The following is a 27,513-nucleotide window of genomic DNA, read 5'->3' on the forward strand; positions in this document are numbered from 1 at the left end:
ATACATTTGGTGCTCAGTACCTTATCTATCCTGCACCAGCCACATCTTTACAACAATATAGAAGCACCATCACTTTAAATGCCCCATAAAGCATGCTATGAGATCCATCCTATGCATTTGGCTGGAATTTTGCATGATCCTTTGGTTTACTTTTAACTTTTTTTTCCAAGCATTCCAAGATGCTGTAATCTAGAGATTATTTTTATACGAATACCCTGCAGTATCCTGTCAGTTATTATTGAGAAATTGCAATTGAGGCAAAACAGGACTTTATATTTAAATAAGCATGACAGTAATATTCTCTAATATGGCATTTTTTGCTGGAAGAATAGGTGGGACAGAAGATAGTGATTTTGCCTGTACTAGCTGATTAGTAATCAAATGCAATTGCATGTGTACTGTCATCTAAAATACTTTTCTTCTAGGCCTGTGGCCAGATTTTTAAACAGGATGGAATTCATTTTTACGAAAACATGGACTTTTTCCCCAGTTTTCTGTAATGTATTGTCTGGACTCCAAGCCTTTCATTAAACTGTAGTGAGTATTTGTCAAGCTCTCGCTTATGAAGGCCATACACCAATATGATATCGTTCCAACCAGCCAACTATTTGGCTGGTTGGAATGATATCTGTCTAGTGTGTGGGAGTTAACAATTATCAGCTGTTTGTTACCATACGCTGAAAAATGGCCAAAACTGGTTCCATTGCACTACAAGGCAGATGCATACAAGTCCAGTGGAAGGAGGCACTCAGACAGCATTCAGTTCAGCAGTTTGTATTAAAACATAGGCAGCACAGCCTAGTGTTTTCAGGGACTCAGCCCCATAGCCCAGTTGCCCTGAGTTGGTCTAAATTGTTGCAGCTGCCCTGAGGATGGGGCTGTGTCCCCAAAAGTGGACTTTCAATACAAAGTGCTGAACTGAATTAATGGACTTGTATGTATTTGCCTTGGAGTGCATATATATATATATATATATATATATATATATATATATATATATATATACCGATAAAAGGGGCACTCACCAGAATTTCACATAAATAAAGGGTGATTTTAGTCTTACATCGGGCAACGTTTTGGTCCAATAAGGACCTTTTTCAAGCCACACACAAAAACATCTTCACCCCCCAGAAGAACACTAAACACTAGACCAGATGGACTTATATACTTGTAATACCCTTTAAAATTGGTGCCAATTGCGCACCGATGAGTATGTGAGGCAGTAATGCTAACCATTACACCATCTGTGCTGCCCCCATGTTAATGATCAGTTCATACGTACAGTAATAAGTATTGGTTGTGTTTTTGTCCTCATACAATTTTTAGATTTCTCTACTTTTTCATATTTAGGGAGAGCTATCTGGACTTATAAGAGTAATGTTTGGTTGAGTTTTCATAAAGTCTCTTTAAAAATGTTATCTCAGTAGTATCAAAGGATATGCTTTGAACTTACAGCCCTATTGATGGTCGGCTGGTTTATTTTTCACTTCTCTCCCAAAGAAGAACGAAATATCAACAAGTATTATGTATATTGGGCAAAATGATCTGATGGACATGTTTTGTAAAATGGGCTTAAAATCCCATGAGCCTGCTGATCATCATGTGTTTTGCAATTTGGGCTTAGCATAAATGCTTATTTAAATCAAAATAGGACTTTAACTTCAAATAAGGTGATCTGAAGACTTAATGCAACAATTGTCATCCAAGGTACTTTCACGTTAATTGTTGTTTCACAAGTTGCCCAAGTATTGTACAATGCTCATTAAATATTGTGTATACAATTTAATGCCAGGATAAAAAAGTTAATTCCACTTATGTCTACTTATGTGCAGACAATGCCACTTCAGCTACACTATAATTACAATATATAATTACAATGTATAATGTATCTTTGGATATCGTAGCTTCCTGCAGTCAAAGCAGAAATGTAGATAGTAAACATAACAGGGCTTTGGAGTACTCCATGTTTTCTAATAAGGAGAAGCCATCCTCTCTCCTCCATTTTCTGTACATTAGTAGATGACGGTACCTCTCCTGTAATCATGTATCAGGGCACCACCTTAAACATATTTGTGTGAATGAGCACAACAGTTTCAGGATGTTTCGGCACTCCACACTGTGCAGGAATGATGAGAACCAGATATGTTGTGGAAAGAATTTCTTAAAGCACACAAGACAAGTCAATGGAAACCATATGCAACCATGTATGTTTATGTGCATGTTTCTTGTGGTTTCACATGTATCTCTATATAGTTTTTACAACACTGTTATTTCCCGTCCCTGATAGAGACATTGCGAGAATGAAAGGGCTAAATGCATTTTATGTGCAGTTGTGACCCTTTAGTTTCTCGCTGACTATTTTGTGGGCTTGTTTTCATTTTTGTCTTGGACCTTTATAGAAAATGTACATTTAGTTAGCCAACTAGAACTTCAATGTACGTTCTCCCTCATTAGTGAGCAGTGCGGATGGTGTAATGGTTAGCATTACTGCCTCACAGCGCTGAGGTCATGGGTTCAATTCCCACCTTGGCCTTAACTGTGCAGAGTGTATATATTCTCCCCTTACTTGGGTGGGTTTCCTCTGCGTACTCCTGTTTGCTCCCACAATCCAAAAATATGCTGGTAGGTTAATTGGCTCCCAACAAATTAACCCTATAATGTCTGTGTGCATGGACATGTGGTAGGGAATATAGATTGTAAGCTCCACTGGGGCAGGGACTGATGTGAATGTTCAAATATTCTCTGTAAAGTGCTGCGGAATATGAGTGCGCTATATAACATAACATAACTGTTAATAAATAAAATACATAAATACATTTGTGACGTTCTAGGGATATTTGTCCCTATTGATCCTGTAATTGCTTTGTTCCATCATACCTCAAATCCTCTCTTAAGCTGTGATAGATACCTGCTGGGACATATACAGATTTCGGTACTTGTGTATTTTGGCGGCGCCCAGGATGAGGATCGCGTCCATCGTGTGTGAAAAATCGGGTCCATCGCGTCGCGTCGTGTGCATTAACATGGCACACGACGCGACCGACGCGATGGACCCGATTTCTCCATAGGCTTCAATGTTAAAATATTTTAACATTGAAATCGTGTCGGTCGCGTCGGTCTTGTGCCATTATAATGGCACAAGATAAGATGGACTTGATAAAGTCCATTTTACATGTAATAAAATGGGAAATGGGCCAATATGGCCCATTTTTCATTGTATATGTCCCCGTCATGTCCAAATATAACTGACCCCCCATTGTGAGCGGCACCCCAGTATTGACGTCAACCCGAAGCGTGGCGAGCGCAGGCGGTGCGCGTCCTCCGACCTTTTCATACCCCTACTATCCACGTCGGCGTGGAGTTGAGAATAGAATAGTGTGGCGAGGGGACGCGGATACCTTCACAGCTATACGCGTCCCCTCGAGGGCTTCACAGGTGTCCATGGCGACGCGGACACCTGTGAAGCCCGCGAAGGGACGCGTTTACCTGTGAAGGTATCCGCGTCCCCTCGCGGGGCTCGCTGCGCTCGCCACGCTTCGGGCTCGGTGGCTCGCTGCGCTCGCCACACTATTCTATTCTCAACTCCACGCCGATGTGGATAGTAGGGGTATGAAAAGGTCGTAGGACGCGTACCGCCGCCCCTCGCGGGCTCGCTACGCTCGCCACGCTTCAGGTTGGCGTCAATACTGGGGTGCCGCTAACAATGGGGGGCATTTTTATTTGGACATGACGGGACCATATACAATGAGAAATGGGCCATATTGGCCCATTTCCCATTGTTTTCTATGTTAGATGGACTTTATCAACTACATTTGATCTTGTGCCATTATAATGGCACAAGTCCGACGCGACCGACAGTATTTCAATGTTAAAAATATTTTAACATTGAAGCCTATGGAGAAATCGTGTCGGTCGCGTCGGTCGCGTCGTGTGCCTTAACTTTAAGGCACAGGACGCGACGCGACGCGATGGACCCGATTTCTCCATCGGGTTCAATGTTAAAAATATTTTAACATTGAAGCCTATGGAGAAATCGCGTCCATCGCGTCGCGTCCTGTGCCTTAAAGTTAAGGCACACGATGCCCACGACGGGCGCCGCCAAAATACACAAGTACCCAGATTTCTACCAAGACAGCCATAGGACAATTGTGGAAATTCCTGTATACAAACCATTATTAATTACATTCACAAACACTTTGTGTTTGAGACAGCTGGTTGTAGATTCTTCCTTGCCCTCCTCAATTCATATAAAATGGTTTAAGTGGAGTGAATTGTAGGAGAGACAGGGACATTCTACCAGGGCAGGTTTGTCCTGCCCCAGCAAAACCCACCACAGATCGTAGGAGCTATTCCCCCCCCCCCCCCCCAACCTTCGCTCCGGCATTTGTACGCCAGAGGCTAAACTCCCCAGCCGCCAGTCACAGCAGTGACCTCAGGGGGCAGGCTTGGAGATGTTTGCAATGACTCCCGTGTCCAAGACATCTCTTGCGCTGCCCCCCTGCACTGGAACAACCTCCCGCCACCCATCAGGCTTTCTGATTCCCTTACCTCCTTCAAGCGCTCCCTCAAAACCTACTTCTTCCGACTAGCCTATCCCTCCTCCTCCTAACCTCTTTCGCTCCTCCTATCCGGCCTACCCCTCCATCCGTTCTCATCCGTTCCTACTTATCCTATTGTTTTTCATTCGTCCACCCACCTCCTTTTAGTCTGTTAACTCTTATGAGTACTCACCCTACCTCTTTACCTCACCAGTGCCCCTGCCCTGTTCTTCCCTTCCTCTACTTCATCTTCAGTCTCCTCGACAATTTCGACACCTACTTCAGAACTGATGCTGATTTTAGTTCTACCAGCTATACCACTATGTATGCTGTATTTTATCAACACACCCTGTACGTTACCTTGTAATTAGTTTTTTGTTGCTATGTACGGCGCTGCGGACACTTTGTGGCGCCTTATAAATAACAAACTAAAACTACTACTACTCACGAGGACTCGGGTACCTGAACTCCTGAACGCTCCCGAGTCCCCCCTAACATCCCCGAGCCTGCCACCTACGTCACTGCTGTAAAGCGAATGGCGGCAGGGGACCTCCTATACGATCGCCGGAATGGAGGTGATGGAGGGGGGGGGACACACCTGGGCACCACTGGCACGCACCTACTGCATATTAGTGGTATGCCCAGGAAATTGGGTAGTTAACAAGTTCTGTGCAATGAGCATTAAGCCATAGCTATTGTCCCATTAATGATTATGCATATTTATAGCTATAAGTTTGCCACATGCACTGTGTAGGTAATTTTAATACATTTTGACCAGGGATTGCCATAAGCGGCCCTTCAAGAATTACATATCCTAGCATGCCTTCCCACAGTTTTGCTATTTGGCCATGCTAAAGCTGTTGCAGGGCGTGCTGGAAAGTGTAGCTCAGCAACTGGAGGGTTTCTCATGCCTCACCCCTGATTTTAGATAATTTTGGCCAATATTTGTGTAGTTACTTGTCTTAAAGCACCAACTGTCCCGATCAACATCTACGGCCAAATGTAATAACCTCAAAGTTCAGCGGCCTTGTGGGATGCCACAGATTTTTTTTAAAGGACAATCATTTACAGTACAATGCAAAGAAATGCCTTGTAAATGATCGTCCATTTTGAGAACCTCCGAGTTCTGGTTCTGTTATACCGCACGGCCACTGAACTCGGAGACTATTACATTTGGCCACTGATTTCAATCCGTCAGATTGGGGTGGACTACCGGAAACTCAGCCAGTGTCTGTGATTTACCTATGTTTGCAGTGGATTTGGTTCAAAAGGTTGATGATGTCCAGGTCTACGCTAAATGGTCAACGCATTGAAAAGGATGACTCAAAAAGGTCAAAACATGGAAACACAACTTTAAAAAATAAATCTTTGATTGATGTCAGATTGTAGGTTTGAGCACATAATGCCCCAGTTAATTTACTGCGTCCCATCACAAGGCTCGCTTCCGGCCTGGTGCCTTACTCCGATACCCTTGGCACAGATTACCATTCTCAATTGTAGTCTACAGTACCTGCATGGAAAACTATGAAAAAGTAGACCATTGAAATGACTATCTTTTGACCATGTCGACAATATGGTGTCAATTTATTGACTGAACTTTTTTAACTGTTCACTTATCATCCAGATGTCATTTACCTTCATCTGACAACCAGAGCAACTGGTTGCCAAATATGATTGGTTTATTATCTAGATGCTCAGTTCTTGAGATGTAGGACTGTCAGCATTATATTTTATCTTCTATTTCCTGTTTATTATTTGTAATATAAATTTATTTTAGTTGTGATTTAAATTTTTTTTTTAAATTGCATTTCAGATTGTCATTTATGAGTTAGATTTAGAGCAATTAATCATGAAAACAAGGCATGTGAAAGGAAGACAAGACTTTTATGTTTATTTTTTATTAGTTAATTAAATTAATAAGCTAATTAGCAATTAGTAAAAGTCTAATTGCATCTAGCCCTCCAGATCCTGCTGTACTCTCAGCATATTTTTTTAAACAGAATACTGGGCTGCCACCAAACATTGATTTTTCGTTTCTTAGCCTGTACAAACCACCCTTTACTTTTATTTAGGGTTCAAATGCAGTACAAACCATTATACTTAGCTAGTTAAAAGCCTGTCAAAATGACAGCTTCTGCAATGTACTTTCACTTTGAGCTGTGATCATTTTTACGTTCACTTTGAGCTGTGACAGTTTTTAGCACACAAACATTCCACCCACCCCCAGTCTCTTATCTGCGCCTACCTTAGTCACTGTCTACACAGCTCCGTCTCTCCATACCCAGAAGTGTCTCTGCAAAAATAACTTTCACTTTCTGTTATGATCTCTTTTAGCAAACAAAGGAGTAATTTTGGTCCATCGAGTGCCCTCTGGTGGCCATTGGCTGTATTAAAGTGATGGAAGATCATAGGGCAATATTCAATTGATCTATTTTATTGTGCATTTCGTACTTATTATGGTCAAGTGTGTCCACACATCCTTGCATTTCAGCTCACCACCTCTGGGAATAGCTGAAATGCTGGTCAAAAACCATTGAATACCTCCCTTAGGATCTCATTGATTGGTACTTTATCTTTCTCCACTTTATCTGTCCTGAGACATTGATAAATATCCCCAATTCTCTTGAACAATTATTAGAATTAGCTAAATCCTGCATGGTACGGTTTTTGTCCCAGGCTAGAATTGTGTAGGAACTGCTTTGTGTACCTGCTTTGGAGTTGTCATTTTGGTATATGGAATTGTAAGGGGTGTAAACTCATGCAGTCACATAACACATATCATTTACATGGATGCTCTAATTAAGCTGATTTAGTTGGTACTGTAGCTATTCGATTCTAACAACAACAAATGTATTTATTTTCCCACCTATAAATCACTGCATACTTCCAGCATGCTACATTGTACTGTTGCTCATTTTTGGATGCACTGTATTGACTGTGGGATTTTTGATTCTGACCTTAAATTTGGACGCACGATACTTTATCGCTGACTTCCATGATTTAGTTGTCACCCCAATTAGAATTTCATGCTGTGGCCATTGGGCGGTTTCTGATCTTGCTTATAGATTTTTTTTTTGATGCTGTACTCCTAACGTATCCTAGACCTTTTACAAATTATTTGTCCCCCTCTTGGGAACATCAGGGGCAGCTATCTAAAGTCCTTCTTGGTATGATCTGGAGGAAAAGTGTTGAACAAATAACTTTTCTACAAAACATGTCTGATTTCAACGTCAGTGATGAGTTTGCGATAAATGTTTCCTTCTGCCTTTAATGTGAAGCACCATGCTGGCAGCTAAATCTTTCTGCCGCTTCTAACACTAGATGGGTTCTGCTTTGTACATTTGACCAATTTTATTCTACGATAGTTTTTTGTCTTAACTTTAACAGTTCCCCTTTCCTTGCATTCCTAAAAGATGGCTTTAGCAGTGGAAACGTCCACTTGGAGTCATTATGTAACCTTGCTCTGCTTTGTAACAGTGAGTTATCTAGTTATCTAGGAATAGCATCCTCAAAGTTAAGAACTTAAGTGCAGAGTGTTTAATGTGGGGATATCACTTCACCAGGCCTAATGCTGTGGGCATGCATTGTGGCCATATATTGCAGTATTACACCGTGTATGGCCTAGAGTAAACCATTTCCCCATTCATACCCTATGAAGAAACTGGGGAAATGTTGGACAGGCCACTACAGCAGCATATACAATGCAGTCGACCGATTTAATGGATCAGTCAGGCATATTGGAAGACTTTTTTTGTTTATCTCTGACCATTTTCAGCCATAGACTACACATTGATCTGACTTATCTACCAATAAGGCATGACAACAACTGGATGAGTGCTCATGTCACCTCTACTGTTTTGTTTTTCAGTTATATTAAGTGATTAAGTACTAATTCTACATTAAAGTCGTCTTTAAGTGTGTGCCCTGCAGAGGCTTTTCATGTCAGAATGTATCTGCACCACATATACTGTATATGCACTGACCACCACTGGCCCATACACTTTTTTACATTAAGCCCTTGAGAATAAAATAGCGTGGCTGATGTTGGACAAGTGCCACGAGTCTGGTTTTAAGTACAGATTATGTGTAGCATGTTCATCAGAAAGTGTTAAGAGCAACATTTTTCTGTATCTGATGCAAGTAACTCCAGCCTGTTGTTAAATAGCACGTGGTGACATTTCTTATCCTTTCTCCTTGAAACAGGCGCCTGAACAAGAACAAATTGCAAGTCCTTCCAGAACTGCTATTCCAGAACACTGTCAAACTGACCAGACTGTAAGTAAATAATGATTCCTGGCTCCTGGCCATGTATTCCAGCTTTTAGAAAAACAAAAAAAGATTTTTTTTGTTCATGTATCAAGTTGTTACATATATGTCATAGTATTGAGAGATACCGGATTTGTATGTAGAGCTGGGGTATCCTTTATGTCAGCGGTTCTCAAACTGTGGGTCCCGACCTTCTCAGCAGGGGGTCGCGACTCCATGTTGCTGAACATCAGGCTGATGACTTTGTCTAATCTCAGTCAGTGATTACAAGGAGTCTGCAAGATCTGCTGCATTGTCTGTTATTTTAGACTCTACAATGCTGCCATGTATGTGCTGTCTGCTGACTACACATGTGATGTAATGACCTTGTGCAGGAACTTGCTGGGGTCCTGTCACTATTTTTATTGTCTGATGGGGTCCCAGAGCAAAATAGTTTGAAGACCCCTGCTCTATGTGATATAGGGCCTTATTCTAGTTCACTCTTAGAGGCAAATTCCTTCTTAGCTGGACAAAAGCATGTGCACTGAAGGGGGGCAGATGTGCAGAGAGATTTAGCTTTGGGTGAGTTATATTGTTTCTGTGCAAGGTAAACACTGACTGCTTTATTTTTATACTGCAATATAGATCTCACTTTGAAGAAAAACCCCACCCAAATCTAATTCTCTCTGCACAGGTTATATCTGCCCCACCTGCAGTGCACATGGTTTTGTCCAGCTAAGAAGGAATTTGCCTCTAAGAGTGAACTAGAATAAGGCCCATAGTCACTATGCTCAATTTAGGAGTAATTGCCCTTATCACTATTCCTCAATTAACTGCTAAATTTGGTCAAAGACAACAATCCGTAACTTAGAATGAACTCAAGAGATTTAAATCTATGCAAACAGCATCTTCTAAGCGTGTACATGGAATGTCTTTCATTTGCCGTAATTGAATTTATTCCATGTAAATGTTGCATAAATGTTTTGTATTGTGATTATTGTTTGAGCGCTGCATTGTCAGTTAACTACAAAATGTGTAAATCACATGTTCCAGTTTAAATGGCGCACTGCAGTGCTTCGGGGTACAGCAAGCCATGTCTAAATGTGTCAAGAAAATAACAATTTATGTGAGAACATTGAAAAGCCATTTCTAATCCTCCCGAAATGTTTCAGCTGTTACCATGTGAACTAAGTTAACAATCTGTTTTATGGCTCACGCATAGGAGCTACTCTGCAGAATGGATTTGTATATTATACTACTATGTAATGAAACCTTCCTATTATTTTACTCACTGAATACTGTACTTTGTTATTGTTTTGTGTTTGTGTATTGATATGGCGGAATGGAAAAATGTATCTTATATAAGGGAGTTATTTAGATCTCTGTAATATCTTGTTTGTACTTTTTTAATCATTGCTTGTGTTGCCTTGCATACTTTGGCTCGATTATGAGTCGGGCAAAAGTGTTCATGTCGCTGGATGTTACGGAATGCAAAATACCGCACATATGCCAAAATAAGAAGTGTATTTCTCTCAATGCGCCAGGTCAGACATACTGACATAGACCACTACCTCTAGTTCATACGGTTGGACCGGTCTGTTGTCGGACCACACTTTCTGTGAAATTGTCATGTGTGGGTGGTAAATAGGGCTTGTACTGTTCCATTTTAGGGAATATAGCGGGTACGTTTTTTAGCATGCAGACATAGTGTTCATTCTAGCACCCGCTATTTTTAATAACCCATGCAGTTCCTCTACCCTGCCTGGGGTGTCGCTGTCTGCTGTAGTGTTTCTAGCACAGGTCTGGTTTGCATATCAGTGCTGATATACAGACCACACTGTGGTAGAAGCACTACAGCAGACAGTGACACCCCAGGCAGGGAGGAGGAACTGCATGGGTTATCAAAGATAGCGGGTGCTAGAATGAACACTACAGACAGAAATTTTTTATTGATCCTCATAAATAACAGTTGATACAAGCAATAAAAATAAGGAAATATTACAAATGAGGAACAAACCACAGTTTTCAAATGTTTTCAAATAGAAATATAACATGGTGACGCCTGTGTTGAGATAGTGATAAAAGGATGTGGGATTTCAGAAATTGTAATGACACATGTAAAAATAGAAACATTGTATATCATTGAAAGACAATCAATAACGTATATAAAATCAAAACAAAGAAAAAAATTAAACAAAAGTGAAAACAATGAATGAATGAAACAAATCAAGTCAAATCAAAATAGAAAGCCATCAACCCATCCATGGACCGATCCAGCAAGAGATAAAAGTAGGAGAGGACAAAAAAGGGGAAAGTAAGAAAAAAGAAAAGGCATTAAAAAAGAGGAGGGTAGTGTTGACCATAACAACTAAATCATAACAGGGTTTTTATTCTGAAGGAGCTGCAAAGTATACTATGAAGTGGACTGGAAGCATGTCTGAAGTGCCACTTTTGTCCTTAAAGGTAGGGTCTGGATATATTTGTCCCAGCATCTAAACAAGATTGGGGTCATCGATTCTTTACGTAGCGATGCCTCAACAAGTCCACGGTAAATAGAAAATAAATAAATTAACACATAGAAAAAGTAATCAAGAGGTAGCCATCTCCAAAGAGGGAGCCAAAGTTTGTATCCACTGTTGTAAGATGGCTTTCTTACCAACCACTAAAAGGATTACAAGGAGATTCTTATCATTTTTGGGGATAAATAGTTGATTTCCAATATATCCAAACAATGCCCAGGATTCATTATAATGAAAGGTTAGTTTTAATAAAGAGGAAGCATAATTATGTAGGGTATTCCAAAAAGTTTGTATATGGGGACAAATCCAAAAACAGTGCTATAAATTAGCCTAATGTGAGTGGCATTTTGGACAATCAGCGGTATCAGCAACGCCCATTAAGTAACAATGCTTAGGGGAAAAATATGCCCTATGAAAATTTTTATAAGACATCTCTTGGTAAGAACTGGCAGGGATGAGTTTAAGGTTTAGCATAAATGTGGATAAAATAACCTTGGGGTCAAGAATTGTGGTCTGTTTTGCCCATTTTTGGGCAAAACACAGTACGAATGACAAAGTCAAGAGGGTTTGTGATGTCCTGGAGTTGTAGTTTGGAAAGGACAGAGTGTAGGTAATGCGTAGCTTGAAAGTAAGCAAATTTGTGGTATGGAAGTGTGAAATAGCTTCGTCAAAAGTCAATGGTGTGTGTGTATTTAATAGATTTCGCAAAGATAGACTACCAGAGGAGCCGCAGGTCGTAAAAGGAGACATAGCTTTGCCATTCTGGAACTCTAGATTACCAACTAGGTGGAGAGATAAAGAATAGGAACGTTGCAGACGTAGAGATTTCCTGGCTCGTCTATATGCATAAAATGGTAGAAGACAAGTTATTGTATTGAGCAGGTTATTGTATTGTGCAGACTTTAATTGAGAGGGTCTAGGCATGCCGCATATCATTTTAATCAACTTGTGCATTTTTTCTGTATGGTGATGCATATTAGAGCACATTATGTGACAAAAAGCACAAAAGATGGCCTGGGTTAGCAAACATGCTTAAGACTATGTGGGACTACAAGGGCGGTTAACTCTTTGAATGCCAAAGGAAATTGTCAAAATAGGTGTGACCTGTAATCAGTGTTTAAAGTGGTCCTGGAGAGGTGGTGGAACTCACTCCCATCCCCCCCCCCTCATATGTGACAGCCAGTGTGGGTGCTAGGGTGCTCGGCACCCCCCTGCAAGCTTTAAAGTTATGGCCTATCCCACACACCCTTGAACACAATACCACCCCTAATTAAAATTATGCCCCACAGAGCAAAACAACCCAACACCTAACAAAAATTAGCGCATGGCTTTGTGGGACAGAAGATTATGCACACTGTAATGCCCATTACACATTATGCCCCACACTGTAATGCCCATTACACATTTTTTTCTCAAAATGGAACTGACTTATTGCAGTTCTACCCCGTTCCCGGTCACTTTAACCCCTGCCTGTAATGTTTACTTTATATAGGAAATATAATAATTTTTTACTTGAATTTATGTTGCAGTAGAGAATGGTATACCGCTCACCTTGATGAGTACCTACTATATCTGCTGGTCTCTAAGAGGGGGCTGGCCTCCTGTAATAATGGCTGAAATAGGGTGTAAAGACCTGTGCTTTGCTAATTCTGTATACAATAAGTTATGCTCAAATGAAATGCCAGAGTGATCTATAGCATGAATGTTATCAGATTTTTTATTAGTCACAATGCTTTCTCACAATAACAACCAAATAGTATTAGTATTTTATTAATGGTGCTGCACAAAGGTGATTTAAAAATCCTTTTTGAGTTATGCAAGAATATGTAGTACTTGTATTAAATAAAAGGGTACTTGTTTCCTATCTGGGCGCCCGTCGTGGTGATCGCGGGTACATTTATGTCTGGCCGCGACGCGACCGACGCGATGCCCGCGATTTCCCATTGAAACCCATGTTAAACATGGAAATCGTGTCGGTCGCGTCGCGGCCAGACATAAATGTACCCGCGATCACCACGACGCGATGCTCCCGATTTACCATAGGATTCAATGTTAAAAGGCCCGATGGACCCGATTTTACTGTTAAATGGCTCAATGGACCCGATTTGGCCATAGGAATCAATGTTAAATGGGCCACATAGCCCATTAACCCTTAAATGTCCCCCCAAATTTTTAACGCCACCCCACGATCCACGCCAACCCGAAGCGTGGCGAGCGCAGCGAGCCCGCGAGGGGCGGCGGTACGCGTCCTCCAACCTTTTCATGCCCTACTATCCACTAGGGCGTGGAGTGAGAATAGAATAGTGTGGCGAGCGCAGCGAGCCACCGAGCCCGAAGCGTGGCGAGGGGACGCGGATACCTTCACAGTTATACGCGTCCCCTCGCGGGCTTCCCAGGTGTCCATGGCGACGTGGACACCTGGGAAGCCCGTGAGGGGACGCGTTTACCTGTGAAGGTATCCGCGTCCCCTCGCGGGGCTCGCTGCGTTTGCCACGCTTCGGGCTCGGTGGCTCGCTGCGCTCGCCACACTATTCTATTCTCACTCCACGCCCTAGTGGATAGTAGGGCATGAAAAGGACTGAGGACGCGTACCGCCGCCCCTCGCGGGCTCGCTGCGCTCGCCACGCTTCGGGTTCGCGTTGATGGCGGGGTGGCGTCAACTACTTTTGGGGGTGACATTTTTATGTTCAGGGGTGTTTTTGCCCCATTTCCCATTGTTCCCTATGATAATTTGGGGAAATTGATCCATTTAACAGTGTTTCCTATGGTAAATCGCGGTCATCGCGGGTAAATTGAGGCATTTAACATTGTTCTCTATGGGAAAATCGCGGGCATCGCGTCTGGTACATCGCACCCGATTTTTTATCGGCCGCGATGCCCGCGATGGCCCCGATTTTACCCCCGATGACCGCGATTATGATCGTGGGCGCCCAGATAGGAAACAAGTACCAATAAAAGTGCTACTGTACTGGTAACTGATATTTACTGATCACAGAGTCTGATTTAATATCTAAACAACCTAAACAGTATTCTTGTAAAAACAATAATCAATAATGAAGGGCACTAAGTGGTTACTTAGACACACTAATATAAGGCAGTCAGTAAATCAAAAGTTGTAAGAGAAGATTCCTTCTTAGTCAAAGTCTAACTGCTGAAGCAGCTTTGGATTGTGTGCACACTCGCTCAGAAGAGAGTAACTACAGTCTGTGTATGGTAGTCCCTCCTGGCTGGGTATGCAGCTTACAGCACGGGAGCAGGCTCTCTAAGTTCCGGGTTGGCGGTAACACGAGGCCTTCCGGAGTCGCACTATCTGTGGGATGCCGTGCGCTCTACTCTGGTGGTCAGAGGAGACTTGGAAGGATTGTGTGTGGGAGTGTGAGTGAGTCTTGATGCCTCCAACGCGTTGTGGCCCTTGTGGGCCTTCTTCTGGGATGCAAAGAATTTATATATCAAACATTTTCAGCAGATATTTTCTGCATCTCTCACAGAGATTTTGTCACTCAAAGGGTTGAACGTGGCTACAGCAACAATGAGAAGACACACAGGAATATCTTTTGCACATATAACAGTGATTCGGTTGATATTCATGTTGACATAGTCATAATATCAACATTGACAATGTCAACATATTAGAATGTCGTCATGCTGTCCCTGGTGGCCCAATTGTGATTTTAATTTCTGGCAGCTTCAGCGGTGCCTTATACGCATGTCTCCAAATTGGCATATTAACAATTGTGGCATAACAGTTGACATTGTGGGGTTGATATTGTGAAGTTCGACATTGTTATTGTCAAACTTTTGATTACATCCTGCTGGGTGTGGATCATAATTAGTTTGAAAGTGTCTAGGTCTACCCTGGAATAAAGTAGACACGGAAAATGTTGTCATGTGTTTTCACCTTTTTTTGTGCAAATGTCAACACCTGAGCATGTGGTCCCCTCAAATAGAGTTCCGATTCGCTCGCCATGCTTTAGGCCAGGTGCCTTGCTGTGTTATGCACATTTTACCATTACTAATTGTAGTCCACATGGATGATGTATGAAAAAGATCGTACATTTTAAACTCATGTTGACCTTTCACCTGTCTAGCATTGCCACGTCAACCTTTTGCTGGGTCGATCTTGTTCATGTTGACCTATTGATTGTTATCCTGGACACTATCAACCTATCACCCGATTCCCCATTTTGCAACACGTGAAGAAATAACATGTGCATGCTACACAGACAGAAACAATATATAATGCCACACACAGGAAGAATGTACAGTATGCGCATGATACACACGCATACCTCCCAACTGTTCCAATTTTTCGTGAGACGGTAACGATGGTTTGTGACAGGGGGCATGGCCAGCAGCTCACAGAAATGGGGGCGTGTATCATCAAAAGAGATGTTGTAACCAAACTTTTGTACCAATGCTTTCAATTTCGAAGTAGAGTCAGAATTGCATTGAAATTGTGATTCTTAAACCGTGTACACACAGCAGCGATATGGGCTGAAATCGCTGGCAATATGGTCGCTGGCGACCATATTGCCAGTGATGGGAGTGTGCCCCGGCGATAAATCGCCAAGTGCGCACTCCCGTTTTCAGTTCCGTTATAATCGCTGGTCGCAGGAGCTTGCTCCTGCAACCAGCTTGATTACCTCTGCGGCTCCCCCGGCAGAGGTTTCTTTTAATCAGCGACCATCTCTGGTCGCCGATGAACAGGAGACATTGAGCGATATATCATTTGCGATATATCGCCCCGTGAGTACGCACCTTTAGGGGCATTCTGAGAAATTATGCAGGTGTTGTGCTTTGTTGTGTATGCTTAAATTATACAGTAGCTTTACGGGGTACTTATGTAGTATCTGGGCTGCCGATTTTGAAATCGGGTCCATCGCATCGCATACGACCATATCGCATGCGATGCGATGCGATGGACCCGATTTTTCCATAGGATTCAATGTTAAAATGCACTGAGTCCATTTTAACATGGAATTCAATGGGAAAAGGGGTCCTTTTGATACCCCTACTATCCAAGTGGACATGGAGTTGGATATAAACCTGTAGCGAGCCACCGAGCCCGAAGCGTAGCGAGCCCCGCGAGGGGACACAGAATACCGTCCCCTCGCGGGGCTCGCTTCGCTCGCCACGCTTCGGGCTCGGTGGCTCGCTACGCTCGCCACAGGTTTATATCCAACTCCATCCCCACTTGGATAGTAGGGGAAGGACCCCTTTTTCCCATTGAATTCTATGTTAAAATGGACTCAGTCCATTTTAACATTGAATCCTATGGAAAAATCGGGTCATCACATAGCATCGCACTGCACTGAATGTATGCCTTAAGTTAAGGCATACAATCAAAAAATCGGCAGCCCAGATACTACATAAGTACCCTTTACGGAATACTTCTATAAATCTAGAATAGTAGAATTTCTAGCTACTTTCACAACAATTTTAATTTATCATTATTAGTTAAACAAATGTTTTAATTATTTGGATTTAACGGTTATAAAATCTGAGATTAAAGGATATTCCAGCTGAATTCTTGGCATCAAATAGCTGAATCTATTTTATGAGCTAGTAGACTGACACTAATATTTCATTACTGGGTCTAAGTACACAGGCAGAGCAGTTCAGCAACAAGTTATTAATGAACAATCCAGTATTGTGACTTGCAGAACCTCTCTACTAAACATGTGGGAAACTCGGCTAAGAACACAACACCAGGAATCATTGGCAGTTTTAATTGAACAGCATAGTTATTATTTTGCAGTTGGAAACTATTTAAAACATTTTTCGAATTTCTTTAAGTTATGAGGAAACCGGTTTGTATTAAAGTTAAGCCTTTCCCTACCTCGTGGTTGGCTGAGATTGGTTTTACTGTGTGATCCAGACCACCTTGCATCTGACTCGGGGCATTCTGGCTCCATCATGGACCACCTTTTTCACAATTCAGGTCAAGTCACTTTTGAATCATGTTTCCACTAACACAAGCCAACACTTGTTGAGCGTTCTCAAAGCAGTGTCCTGCAATGGGGTGATGTTTTTAGAATACGCTACAATCTGTGCCTGGGTGGACCATCTGTACTGTACAGCACTGTTCTAGTAACCCTTTCCATTGACACGGGGTGGCTTATTATGATTCTGCATAGTTATTGTGGTATGGAATCGCTTTTCCATGCTGGCTGTTATTTCTCTTGCTCTTAAGTTTTTCTGCAGTTCAAATATTGGGCATTAATTCAGCATCCATACACAGCCAGCTCGTTATACCCTTGATGCAGTTGATTTAATCTTGGATGCATTAAAAACTCCTATTCATGAGAATTTACACCAAGTTGACATCAGATGAAACACAGCTGCTCCCTAAATTCTAAAGCAAATATAAATCACACCACACTGTTCTTTAATGTCACTCGTGAGATGGAAAATATACATTGTTTTTTAAAAAACACTTCATTTCCCATAAGCGATTCTAGCAAGAATCGCTGTGGTTATGGTCGCTGAGCAACCATATCCCCGTGCATACGGGGTGATATATATATATATATATATATATATATATATATATATATATATATATATATATATATATATATATATATATATATATATATATATATATATATATATATATATATATATTATATATATATATATATATATATATATATATATATATATATATATATAGTATTGTAAAATAAAGCAGTCAGTATATACCCTGCACAGAAACAAAATAACTTGCCTAAATCTAACTCTCTGCACTTTACATCTGCCCCACCTGCAGTGCACATGGTTTTGTCCATTAGTAAACAAAGTGTGCTTTGTGAGTGAACCTGAATCACCCCCATTATGATATGCACTAGTGCCCCGATTCACATTAAGATACACCACAATACACACAGTACACGTGATGCCACAACAGCACTAAATACTTAGAGTAGTGTTCATTCTAGCACCTGCTATCTTTGAAAACGCACTGAACTGACCTTGTGTAGCAGGTAAAGGTGCTATTGCAAGTGATGCGGGAAATAATGGTGGTTATGAAACCAGGCAAATGGTTAGGAGCAGTTTGTGGATGCATGAGATGCAGAGGCATGATACTCTGCATAAAGTATGTGTGCATTTAGTTCTGTACATGCAATGTGGAAGTCATTACCGCCATCTTCCATCAGTTCCTCATGATGACATAAGAGAGGAGTGCCTGTTATACACCACCACCCGCTAGCATTCTCCTTCTGCATCTCTGTTATTCATACTACTGTTCCAGTTAGATTTCATGTGTTATTCTTGGCAGTTTGTATCAGATGGCAATTTGGGGAACTTTCTAGTCATAAACATTTTAAAGCTGCACCAACCCTTTTATGTTGCTGTTCTATGAGAGGCATCTGTTTCTCTAGTATATAGTATAGTGTCGTAGGTATAGTAACGTATTCATTCAGTTATCATTCCAAATATAGTATCTGAAAATGCCTGTTGCTTATTGCTGTAAGACTCATGTTGGCAAAGGAGGTATGGATCATTGGATAGACAGACATTAATTAGGTCGACATGCAGTCAATAGGTCGACATGGGGTTTTTCGCTTTTTTGTTTCCCAAATGTCGACATACTCGAAATGGACACAAAAACAATGCAGTGGGCACGGTGCCTAGCTATGCTCGACGCACTATTTTATTCTCCCACCACGACCCTAGTGGATGGTAGGGCATGAAATACTGCCTGTCGACACACGTCGGCTCAAAAAAAAATGAAAAACCCCATGTCAACCTTTTGCCTGTCAACCATCCCCACGGTGACCTAATGCTTGTGTCGACCTAATGTCCCTGTCGACCTAAACGATGTTGAACTTCATGCATGTCGACCTAATGACCATATCCCGGCAAATGAACTATGTTGCACGAATGTGTGTCTGCTTTTGTGATAATTTTTTTTATAAAGATTTCAAATTTGAAATGTTAGCTTGTCCATAACTTTGTCCATTACTATGTGTTTTGTTTTTGCTTTTCAGTTTATATAACGAACTAGTCAGTCAGCTCCTGTCATTTTTCAAATCCATAATTATTGACTGGTGCGTTATCACCTTTCACTTATCACTGCTTAAAGAAATATATTATTATTATTATTATTTTATTCTTTTAATTGCTAGTGTATAAGTGAATACTGCTGTGAAAAAGCACATTCTATTAAGTGTTTGCAAACCAAATGTTATTGCACTGTTGTGCCTATAGCAATTCATAATAAAAGGGTGCAATACACTGCTTTTGAATTCGATATTGAACTTTTTGCCTAAAAATGCAATTAATCGCAGTTAATTGCAAAAATTTCCTGCGATTAATCGCAATGACATTTTTTAATCATTTGCCCACCACTTATTTTATTTATTTTATAATGCATTTAATATTATTTACACAAGGAAAACAAAATACAACTATGTTCTACCCTAAATTGTATGTTAAGCTGCTTTTCCTCTCCAATAAAAATTGGCTGACCACATAATACTAATTACTGAGGCTTCCGAACTGGAGTAGAAAATTGCCACGCTAATTAAGGTAGTTTTACCCTTAGTGTAGCCCCTAATTATTTAACTCAGCAGGAGAGAGTTCATTAATATGCCTTTACAAGGATATAATTTGATTCCGGATTAAGGAATCCCAAGGTCAATGTATTAGCTTTGACTTCTACTCGAGACCATTATTTAAGGTTTCACATTTTACCGTTTCCTTTCTGTTTTTATTTAACATTTTACTACTGTTGAAAATGTTGCATGTTTCATTGGTATATTCAATATATATTTCCCTTTTTAATATATAACACAAAAAGATAAGTAATATACTATCGAACAGAATACAATTTTAACAAAGTGAATCTAATTTGGTAAAAAATAAAAAAGATCCCTCGTGATCTGTTTTTTTTTTCTTTGTGAATTCTTTTGTTTTTGTTTGGTGTTTTTTTTTTTTGGTCTGTCTTGGTGAATGTTTTGTGATATGGTTTAATTGAATATTTGGATACTTGGGTATAAACATATCCTATGTCATAATTGTACATTGCTTTTAGCTTCATTATAAACATGGGCAACATGAGCACAGGTGCTACTTCCTAGTGCCTCATACTGACATGAACCAGCTGTGCAACTGTCAAAAGGCCTCACAGCATCGAGAGCGCAATGTGGGGTTTCAGCTCCAGGTCATTGGTTATTTCTAGTCAGACTATTAATGTGATAATTACATAACATCTAATGTTCAATCTCAGAGCCAAAGGTGCCTGTACACTATGCGATTTCTCCGAAGTGGGAAGCTTGTGAAACTACATCTACTAGCTTTGGTAGCATTTTCTTTGATGAACGGGCTTACACTGCCGTCTGTTGGCAGCAAGTGAAACTACGTGAACTAGATTTCGAAGCATTTGCTTTGTGCGTGCTTACTAGTGTGTGTGTGTGTGTGTGTGTATGTATGTATGTATGTATGTATGTATGTATATATATATTCCATTGACAAAAAACCTTACGGTTTCACATGTCCCATTAAGGCTTCTTACACATGATCTACCATTTCTGAAACCTGCTGCAACTCTTCCACTCAAACGCCAAAAAGCAATGAAATTCCGATCATTAAGGCTGACGCCTTAATGGACGTGTTCCTTGCGCAATACAGATATGGTACGCCATCACAGCCTGTGGGTAAGTGCAGATTCAGCACTCTCGCAGAGTGAGATTGCTGTCACTCACACAATGGTGGAGCTGCTAATTCACAGATTTGTGTGCTCATTGGAATACACACATGCAGTCTATGCAACTGAAGGTCTGAGCGGTAAACAGAGCCGAGAGAATGGATTAAAAGTGCTGTTGATTGGGGTAGGAGGCAGTGTGGTGCAGATGGGGAGGAATAGAAATGCGCAGATGGTGGGAAGGCTAAGCAGCACTGATGGGGGACAAACGAAGCAGATGGGTGGAAAACAGTGGCACAGATTGGGGAAGGTAAGACAGAGTGATGCGATTGGATGGGAAACAGAGGCGCAGTTGGAGGAAAGACAGCACTGATAGGTGAGGGGGTTTGGAGCAAAGGGGATAAAGGGAAAACAGAGCAGCACAGATGGAGGGAAACTGTGTCATGGATGAGGCGGGCAGAGCAGCATGGATGGAGGGGGAGACAGAGTATCACTAATAGAGGGGAAGCCAGTGGCACAGATAGAAGGAAACAGTGGCATCTGTAAGGAAAGACACATTAGTGCAGATGAGGCAATACACACTGCAGTAGGTATCGGGGAATACAGAACAGCATGACGGCGTATACTGTAGGAGAAGAAAGTGTAGATGCATAGTAATTGGGAGTATTATAGTTTTTGCAATTATGAAAGATGTTTTTGGTAACTGCATGTGAATACTAAATTAAATGGAGTGAGTGTGAAAGATGTTGGACCCTGGGATAGTTCTAGTAATAGTGTTTATTCTAGCACCTGCCATCTTTGAAAACCTATGCAGTTCCTCTACCCTGTCTGGGGTGTTGCTGTCTGCTGTAGTGTTTCTAGCAAAGGTCTGGTTTGCAGTGCTAATATACAGACCACACTGTGCTAGAAGCACTACAGCAGACAGCTACACCCCAGGCAGGGAAGAGGAACTGCATGGGTTTTCAAAGATGGCGGGTGCTAGAATGAGCACTATAGTAACCCAGAGGTATAGACAGTTTTAGATGATTGCAGGTACTTACAGTATTAGGATGAGTGCGCCACATAACTGCTCAGACCTTCAGTTGCATAGACTGCATGTGTGTATTCCAATGAGCACACAAATCTGTGAATTAGCAGCTCCACCATTGTGTGAGTGACAGCAATCTCACTCTGCGAGAGTGCTGAATCTGCACTTACCCACAGGCTGTGATGGCGTACCATATCTGTATTGCGCAAGGAACACGTCCATTAAGGCGTCAGCCTTAATGATCGGAATTTCATTGCTTTTTGGCGTTTGAGTGGAAGAGTTGCAGCAGGTTTCAGAAATGGTAGATCATGTGTAAGAAGCCTTAATGGGACATGTGAAACCGTAAGGTTTTTTGTCAATGGAATTTCATGGCTTTTTTCAATTTATTTTTGTTGTATTTGAAATTTAAAATTTCAGCGTAAGAATAAAATTAAATTTTTTAAATGTTTAATGATCTCACACCCCTGGCAATGAGCATTACCCCTGACCACAAGCATTACAAACCCCTGGCATTGAGTATGACACCCGTCCCAGTGCATGAAACCCCTGTCAACAGGCAAGACATCCAGCCTAGCGTGTAGAAGCTTTACTGTAGGGCATTGAAGGAGGACAATGTACACACCGGGTACACATAGGGGGGCACAGGGCAATGCGTACACACGGGGAGCACAGCGTACACGCGGGGGAACTGGGGGAGACAGCGTACACACAGGGGGCACTGGGGGGGCAGCGTACACACGGGGGGCACTGGGGGGGGCAGCGTACACACGGGGGGGGGGGCACTGGGAGGGGGACACCGAACACATGGGGGGCACTGGGGAGGGGGGAAACAGCGTACACACATGGTGGCACTGGGGGGACAGCATACACATACGGGGGAACTGGGGGAGGACAGCATACACACACAGGGGCACTGGGGGGGGCACAGCGTACACACACAGGCGGCCCACAGCGTACACACACACGGGGGGCACAGTGTACACAAACAGAGGCACTGTGGGGGGACTGCGTACACACACAGGGGCACTGTGGGGGGATTGCGTACACGCACGGGGGCACTGTGGGGGGACTGCGTACACACAGGGGCACTGTGGGGGGACAGCTTACACATACGGGGGGAACTGGGGGGAGGGACAGCGTAGACACACGGGGGGGCACAGCGTACACACACGGAGGCACTGTGGGATGACTGCGAACACACACTGGGGGCACTGTGGGGGGATTGCGTACACACACGGGGGCACTGTGGGGGGACTGCGTACACACATGGGGCACTGTGGGGGGACTGCGTACACACACGGGGGCACTGGGGAGGGACTGCGTACACAAACGGGGTCACTGGGGAGGGACTGCATACACACACGGGGGCACTGGGGGGGGACAGCGTACACACACGGGGGGCAAGCGTCCACACAAGGGTACTGGGGGGGTGACAGCGTACACATGGGGGGCACTGGGGGGGGGCAGCGTACACACAGGGGGCAGCGTACACACAGGGGGCACTGGGGGGGGGACAGCACATACACAGGGGGCATTGGGAGGGGAGCATACACACGGAGGACACTGGGGGGCAGCGTACACACAGAGGGCACAGCGTACACACGGGTGGCACTGAAAAGAGGACAGCGTACACATTGGGGGCAAGTGTCTGCACAAGGGCACGGGGGGGCAGCGTACATACATGGGGGCAACGCACACACAGGAGCAGAGTGGGGGACAGCGTACACACGGGGCACTGATGGGGGGACAGCGTACACACGGGGCACTGATGGGGGGACAGCGTACAAACGGGGCACTGATGGGGGAACAGCGTACACACGGGGGCACTGATGGGGGGGGACAGCATACACACGGGGGCACTGATGGGGGGGACAGCATACACATGGGGAGCACTGGGGGGGGGCAGCGTACACACAGGGGCAGAATAGGTTACACATGGGGTGGGGGGGGGGACAGAGTACACACGGGGGGCACTGGGAGGGGGACAGCATACACATGGGGGCACAGCGTGCACACAGGGGGCACTGAGGGGGCAGCGTACACACGGGGGCACAGCGTACACACGGGGGTACTGGGGGGGACACAGCGTACACACAGGGGGCACTGGGGGGACAACATACACATGGGGGCACTGGGGGGCAGCGTACACACGGGGGGCACTGGGAGGGCAGCGTACACACTGGGGGCACTGGGAGGGGGAAACAGCGTACACATGGGGGCACTGGTGGGGAACACTGGGGGGGGGAGCGTACACACGGGGGGCACTGGGGGGGAAACAGGGCACATACGGGTGGCATTGGGAGCGTACACACGGGGGGCACTGAGGGGCAGCATACACACGGAGGGCACAGCGTACACACGGGGGCACTGAGAGGAGGACAGCATACACACGGGGGGGGCAAGCGTCCACACAAGGGCACGGGGGGACAGCGTACACACTGGGGCACAGAGGAGGGGGGCAGTGTACACAGGGGGCACAGAGGAGGGGGGCAACGTACACATGGGGGCACAGAGTGGGGGACAGCATATACACGGGGCACTGATGGGGGGGCAGCATACACACGGGGGCACTGGGGGGGGATGACAGCATACACACGGGGGGCACTGGGGGGGACATCGTACACACGGGGGGGCACAGCGTACACACAGGGGCACAATAGCTTACACATGGGGGCACTGGGGGGGCAGCGTACCCACAGGGGACACTGTGAAGGGGACAGCGTACACACGGGGAGCACTGGTAAAGGGACAGCGTACACACAGGGTGCACTGGGAGAGGGACAGTACACATGGGGACACAGCATACACATGGGGAGCACTGGTAGGGGCACAGCTAACACACAGGGGGCAGCGTACACACGGGGGGCACAGCGTACACACGGGGGCACAGCGCACACACGGGGGCACAGCGCACACACGGGGGGCACAGCGCACACACGGGGGGCACAGCGCAAACGAGGGGGGCACAGCGCACACACGAGGGGGCACAGCGCACACACGGGGGGCACAGCGCACACAAGGGGGGCACAGCGCACACACGGGGGGCACAGCGCACACACGGGGGGCACAGCGCACACACGGGGGCACAGCGCACACACGGGGGGCACATCGCACACACGGGGGGCACATCGCACACGGGGGGGGCACAGCGTACACACGGGGGGCACTGAGAGCGGACAGCGTACACACGGTGGGCGCAGAGGGTGGACAGCGTACACACGGGGGAGCACTGAGGGTGGACAGCGTACACACGGGGGAACACTGAGGGTGGACAGCGTACACACGGGGGAACACTGAGGGTGGACAGCGTACACACGGGGAGCACTGAGGGTGGACAGCATACACACGGGGGAGCACTGAGGGTGGACAGCATACACACGGGGGAGCACTGAGGGTGGACAGCGTACACACGGGGGAGCACTGAGGGTGGACAGCGTACACACGGGGGAGCACAGCGCACACACGGGGGGCACAGCGCACACACGGGGGGCACAGCGCACACACGGGGGCACAGCGAACACACGGGGGGCACAGAGAAAACATGGGGGGCACAGAGAAAACACACGGGGGGACATTGAGGGGGGACAGCGTACATGAGGGTGGCAGTGAGGGGGCACAGCGTACACAAGGGTGGCACTGAGGGGGGGACAGCGTACACACGGGGGGGCGCACTGAGGGGGGCCAGTGTACACATGGGGGCAAACCATATGGGCTGCTATCATATACTGTACCTGCTCTTACACCGCCGGGACCTCCAGGCAGCAGCAGCCGCCCTACTCATGCCGCAGGGACCCGCTGTCTATCACCGCCAGGACCTTCACGGAGCTGCCGCAGGGACCTCCAGGCTTACATGCAGCGTACACACAGGGGGCACTGGGGGGGGACAGCACATACACAGGGGGCATTGGGAGGGGAGCATACACACGGAGGGCACTGGGGGGCAGCGTACACACAGAGGGCACAGCGTACACACGGGTGGCACTGAAAAGAGGACAGCGTACACATGGGGGGCAAGTGTCTGCACAAGGGCACGAGGGGGCAGCGTACATACATGGGGGCAACGCACACACAGGAGCAGAGTGGGGGACAGCGTACACACGGGGCACTGATGGGGGGACAGCGTACACACGGGGCACTGATGGGGGGACAGCGTACAAACGGGGCACTGATGGGGGGACAGCGTACACACGGGGGCACTGATGGGGGGCGGACAGCATACAAACGGGGGCACTGATGGGGGGGACAGCATACACATGGGGAGCACTGGGGGGGGCAGCGTACACACGGGGGGCACTGGGAGGGGGAAACAGCGTACACATGGGGGCACTGGTGGGGAACACTGGGGGGGGAGCGTACACACGGGGGGCACTGGGGGGGAAACAGGGCACATACGGCTGGCATTGGGAGCGTACACACGGGGGGCACTGAGGGGCAGCGTACACACGGAGGGCACAGCGTACACACGGGGGGCTCTGAGAGGAGGACAGCATACACACGGGGGGGGGCAAGCGTCCACACAAGGGCACGGGGGGACAGCGTACACACTGGGGCACAGAGGAGGGGGGCAGTGTACACAGGGGGCACAGAGGAGGGGGGCAACGTACACACGGGGGCACAGAGTGGGGGACAGCGTATACACGGGGCACTGATGGGGGGGCAGCATACACACGGGGGCACTGGGGGGGGGATGACAGCATACACACGGGGGGCACTGGGGGGGACATCGTACACACGGGGGGGCACAGCGTACACACGGGGGCACAATAGCTTACACATGGGGGCACTGGGGGGGCAGCGTACCCACAGGGTACACTGTGAAGGGGACAGCGTACACACGGGGAGCACTGGTAAAGGGACAGCGTACACACAGGGTGCACTGGGAGAGGGACAGTACACATGGGGACACAGCATACACATGGGGAGCACTGGTAGGGGCACAGCTAACACACAGGGGGCAGCGTACACACGGGGGGCACAGCGTACACACGGGGGCACAGCGCACACACGGGGGGCACAGCGCACACACGGGGGGGCACATCGCACACACGGGGGGCACAGCGCACACACGGGGGGCACAGCGCACACGGGGGGGCACAGCGTACACACGGGGGGCACTGAGAGCGGACAGCGTACACACGGTGGGCGCAGAGGGTGGACAGCGTACACACGGGGGAGCACTGAGGTTGGACAGCGTACACACGGGGGAACACTGAGGGTGGACAGCGTACACACGGGGGAACACTGAGGGTGGACAGCGTACACACGGGGAGCACTGAGGGTGGACAGCATACACACGGGGGAGCACTGAGGGTGGACAGCGTACACACGGGGGAGCACTGAGGGTGGACAGCGTACACACGGGGGAGCACTGAGGGTGGACAGCGTACACACGGGGTAGCACAGCGCACACACGGGGGGCACAGCGCACACACGGGGGACACAGCGCACACACGGGGGGCACAGCGCACACACGGGGGCACAGCGAACACACGGGGGCACAGAGAAAACAAACGGGGGGCACAGAGAAAACACACG

The 27,513-nt window shown here is 45.7% G+C and overlaps 1 protein-coding gene across 1 annotated transcript in view; it reads left to right on the top strand.

Moving 5' to 3' along the window:
• SLIT3 (slit guidance ligand 3) overlaps window positions 1–27,513 on the top strand; it is a 627,553-nt gene that overhangs the window by 123,311 nt on the left and 476,729 nt on the right. Inside the window, exon 4 of the mRNA XM_083181792.1 lies at window positions 8,742–8,813. Within this exon, the coding sequence (XP_083037918.1) occupies window positions 8,742–8,813 (72 nt within the window). The remainder of the gene's footprint in view (window positions 1–8,741; window positions 8,814–27,513) is intronic.

This window comes from Crinia signifera, chromosome 4 (genome assembly GCF_055691185.1).
Source record: "Crinia signifera chromosome 4, ASM5569118v1, whole genome shotgun sequence".
In the NCBI taxonomy this organism is placed as follows: domain Eukaryota; kingdom Metazoa; phylum Chordata; class Amphibia; order Anura; family Myobatrachidae; genus Crinia; species Crinia signifera.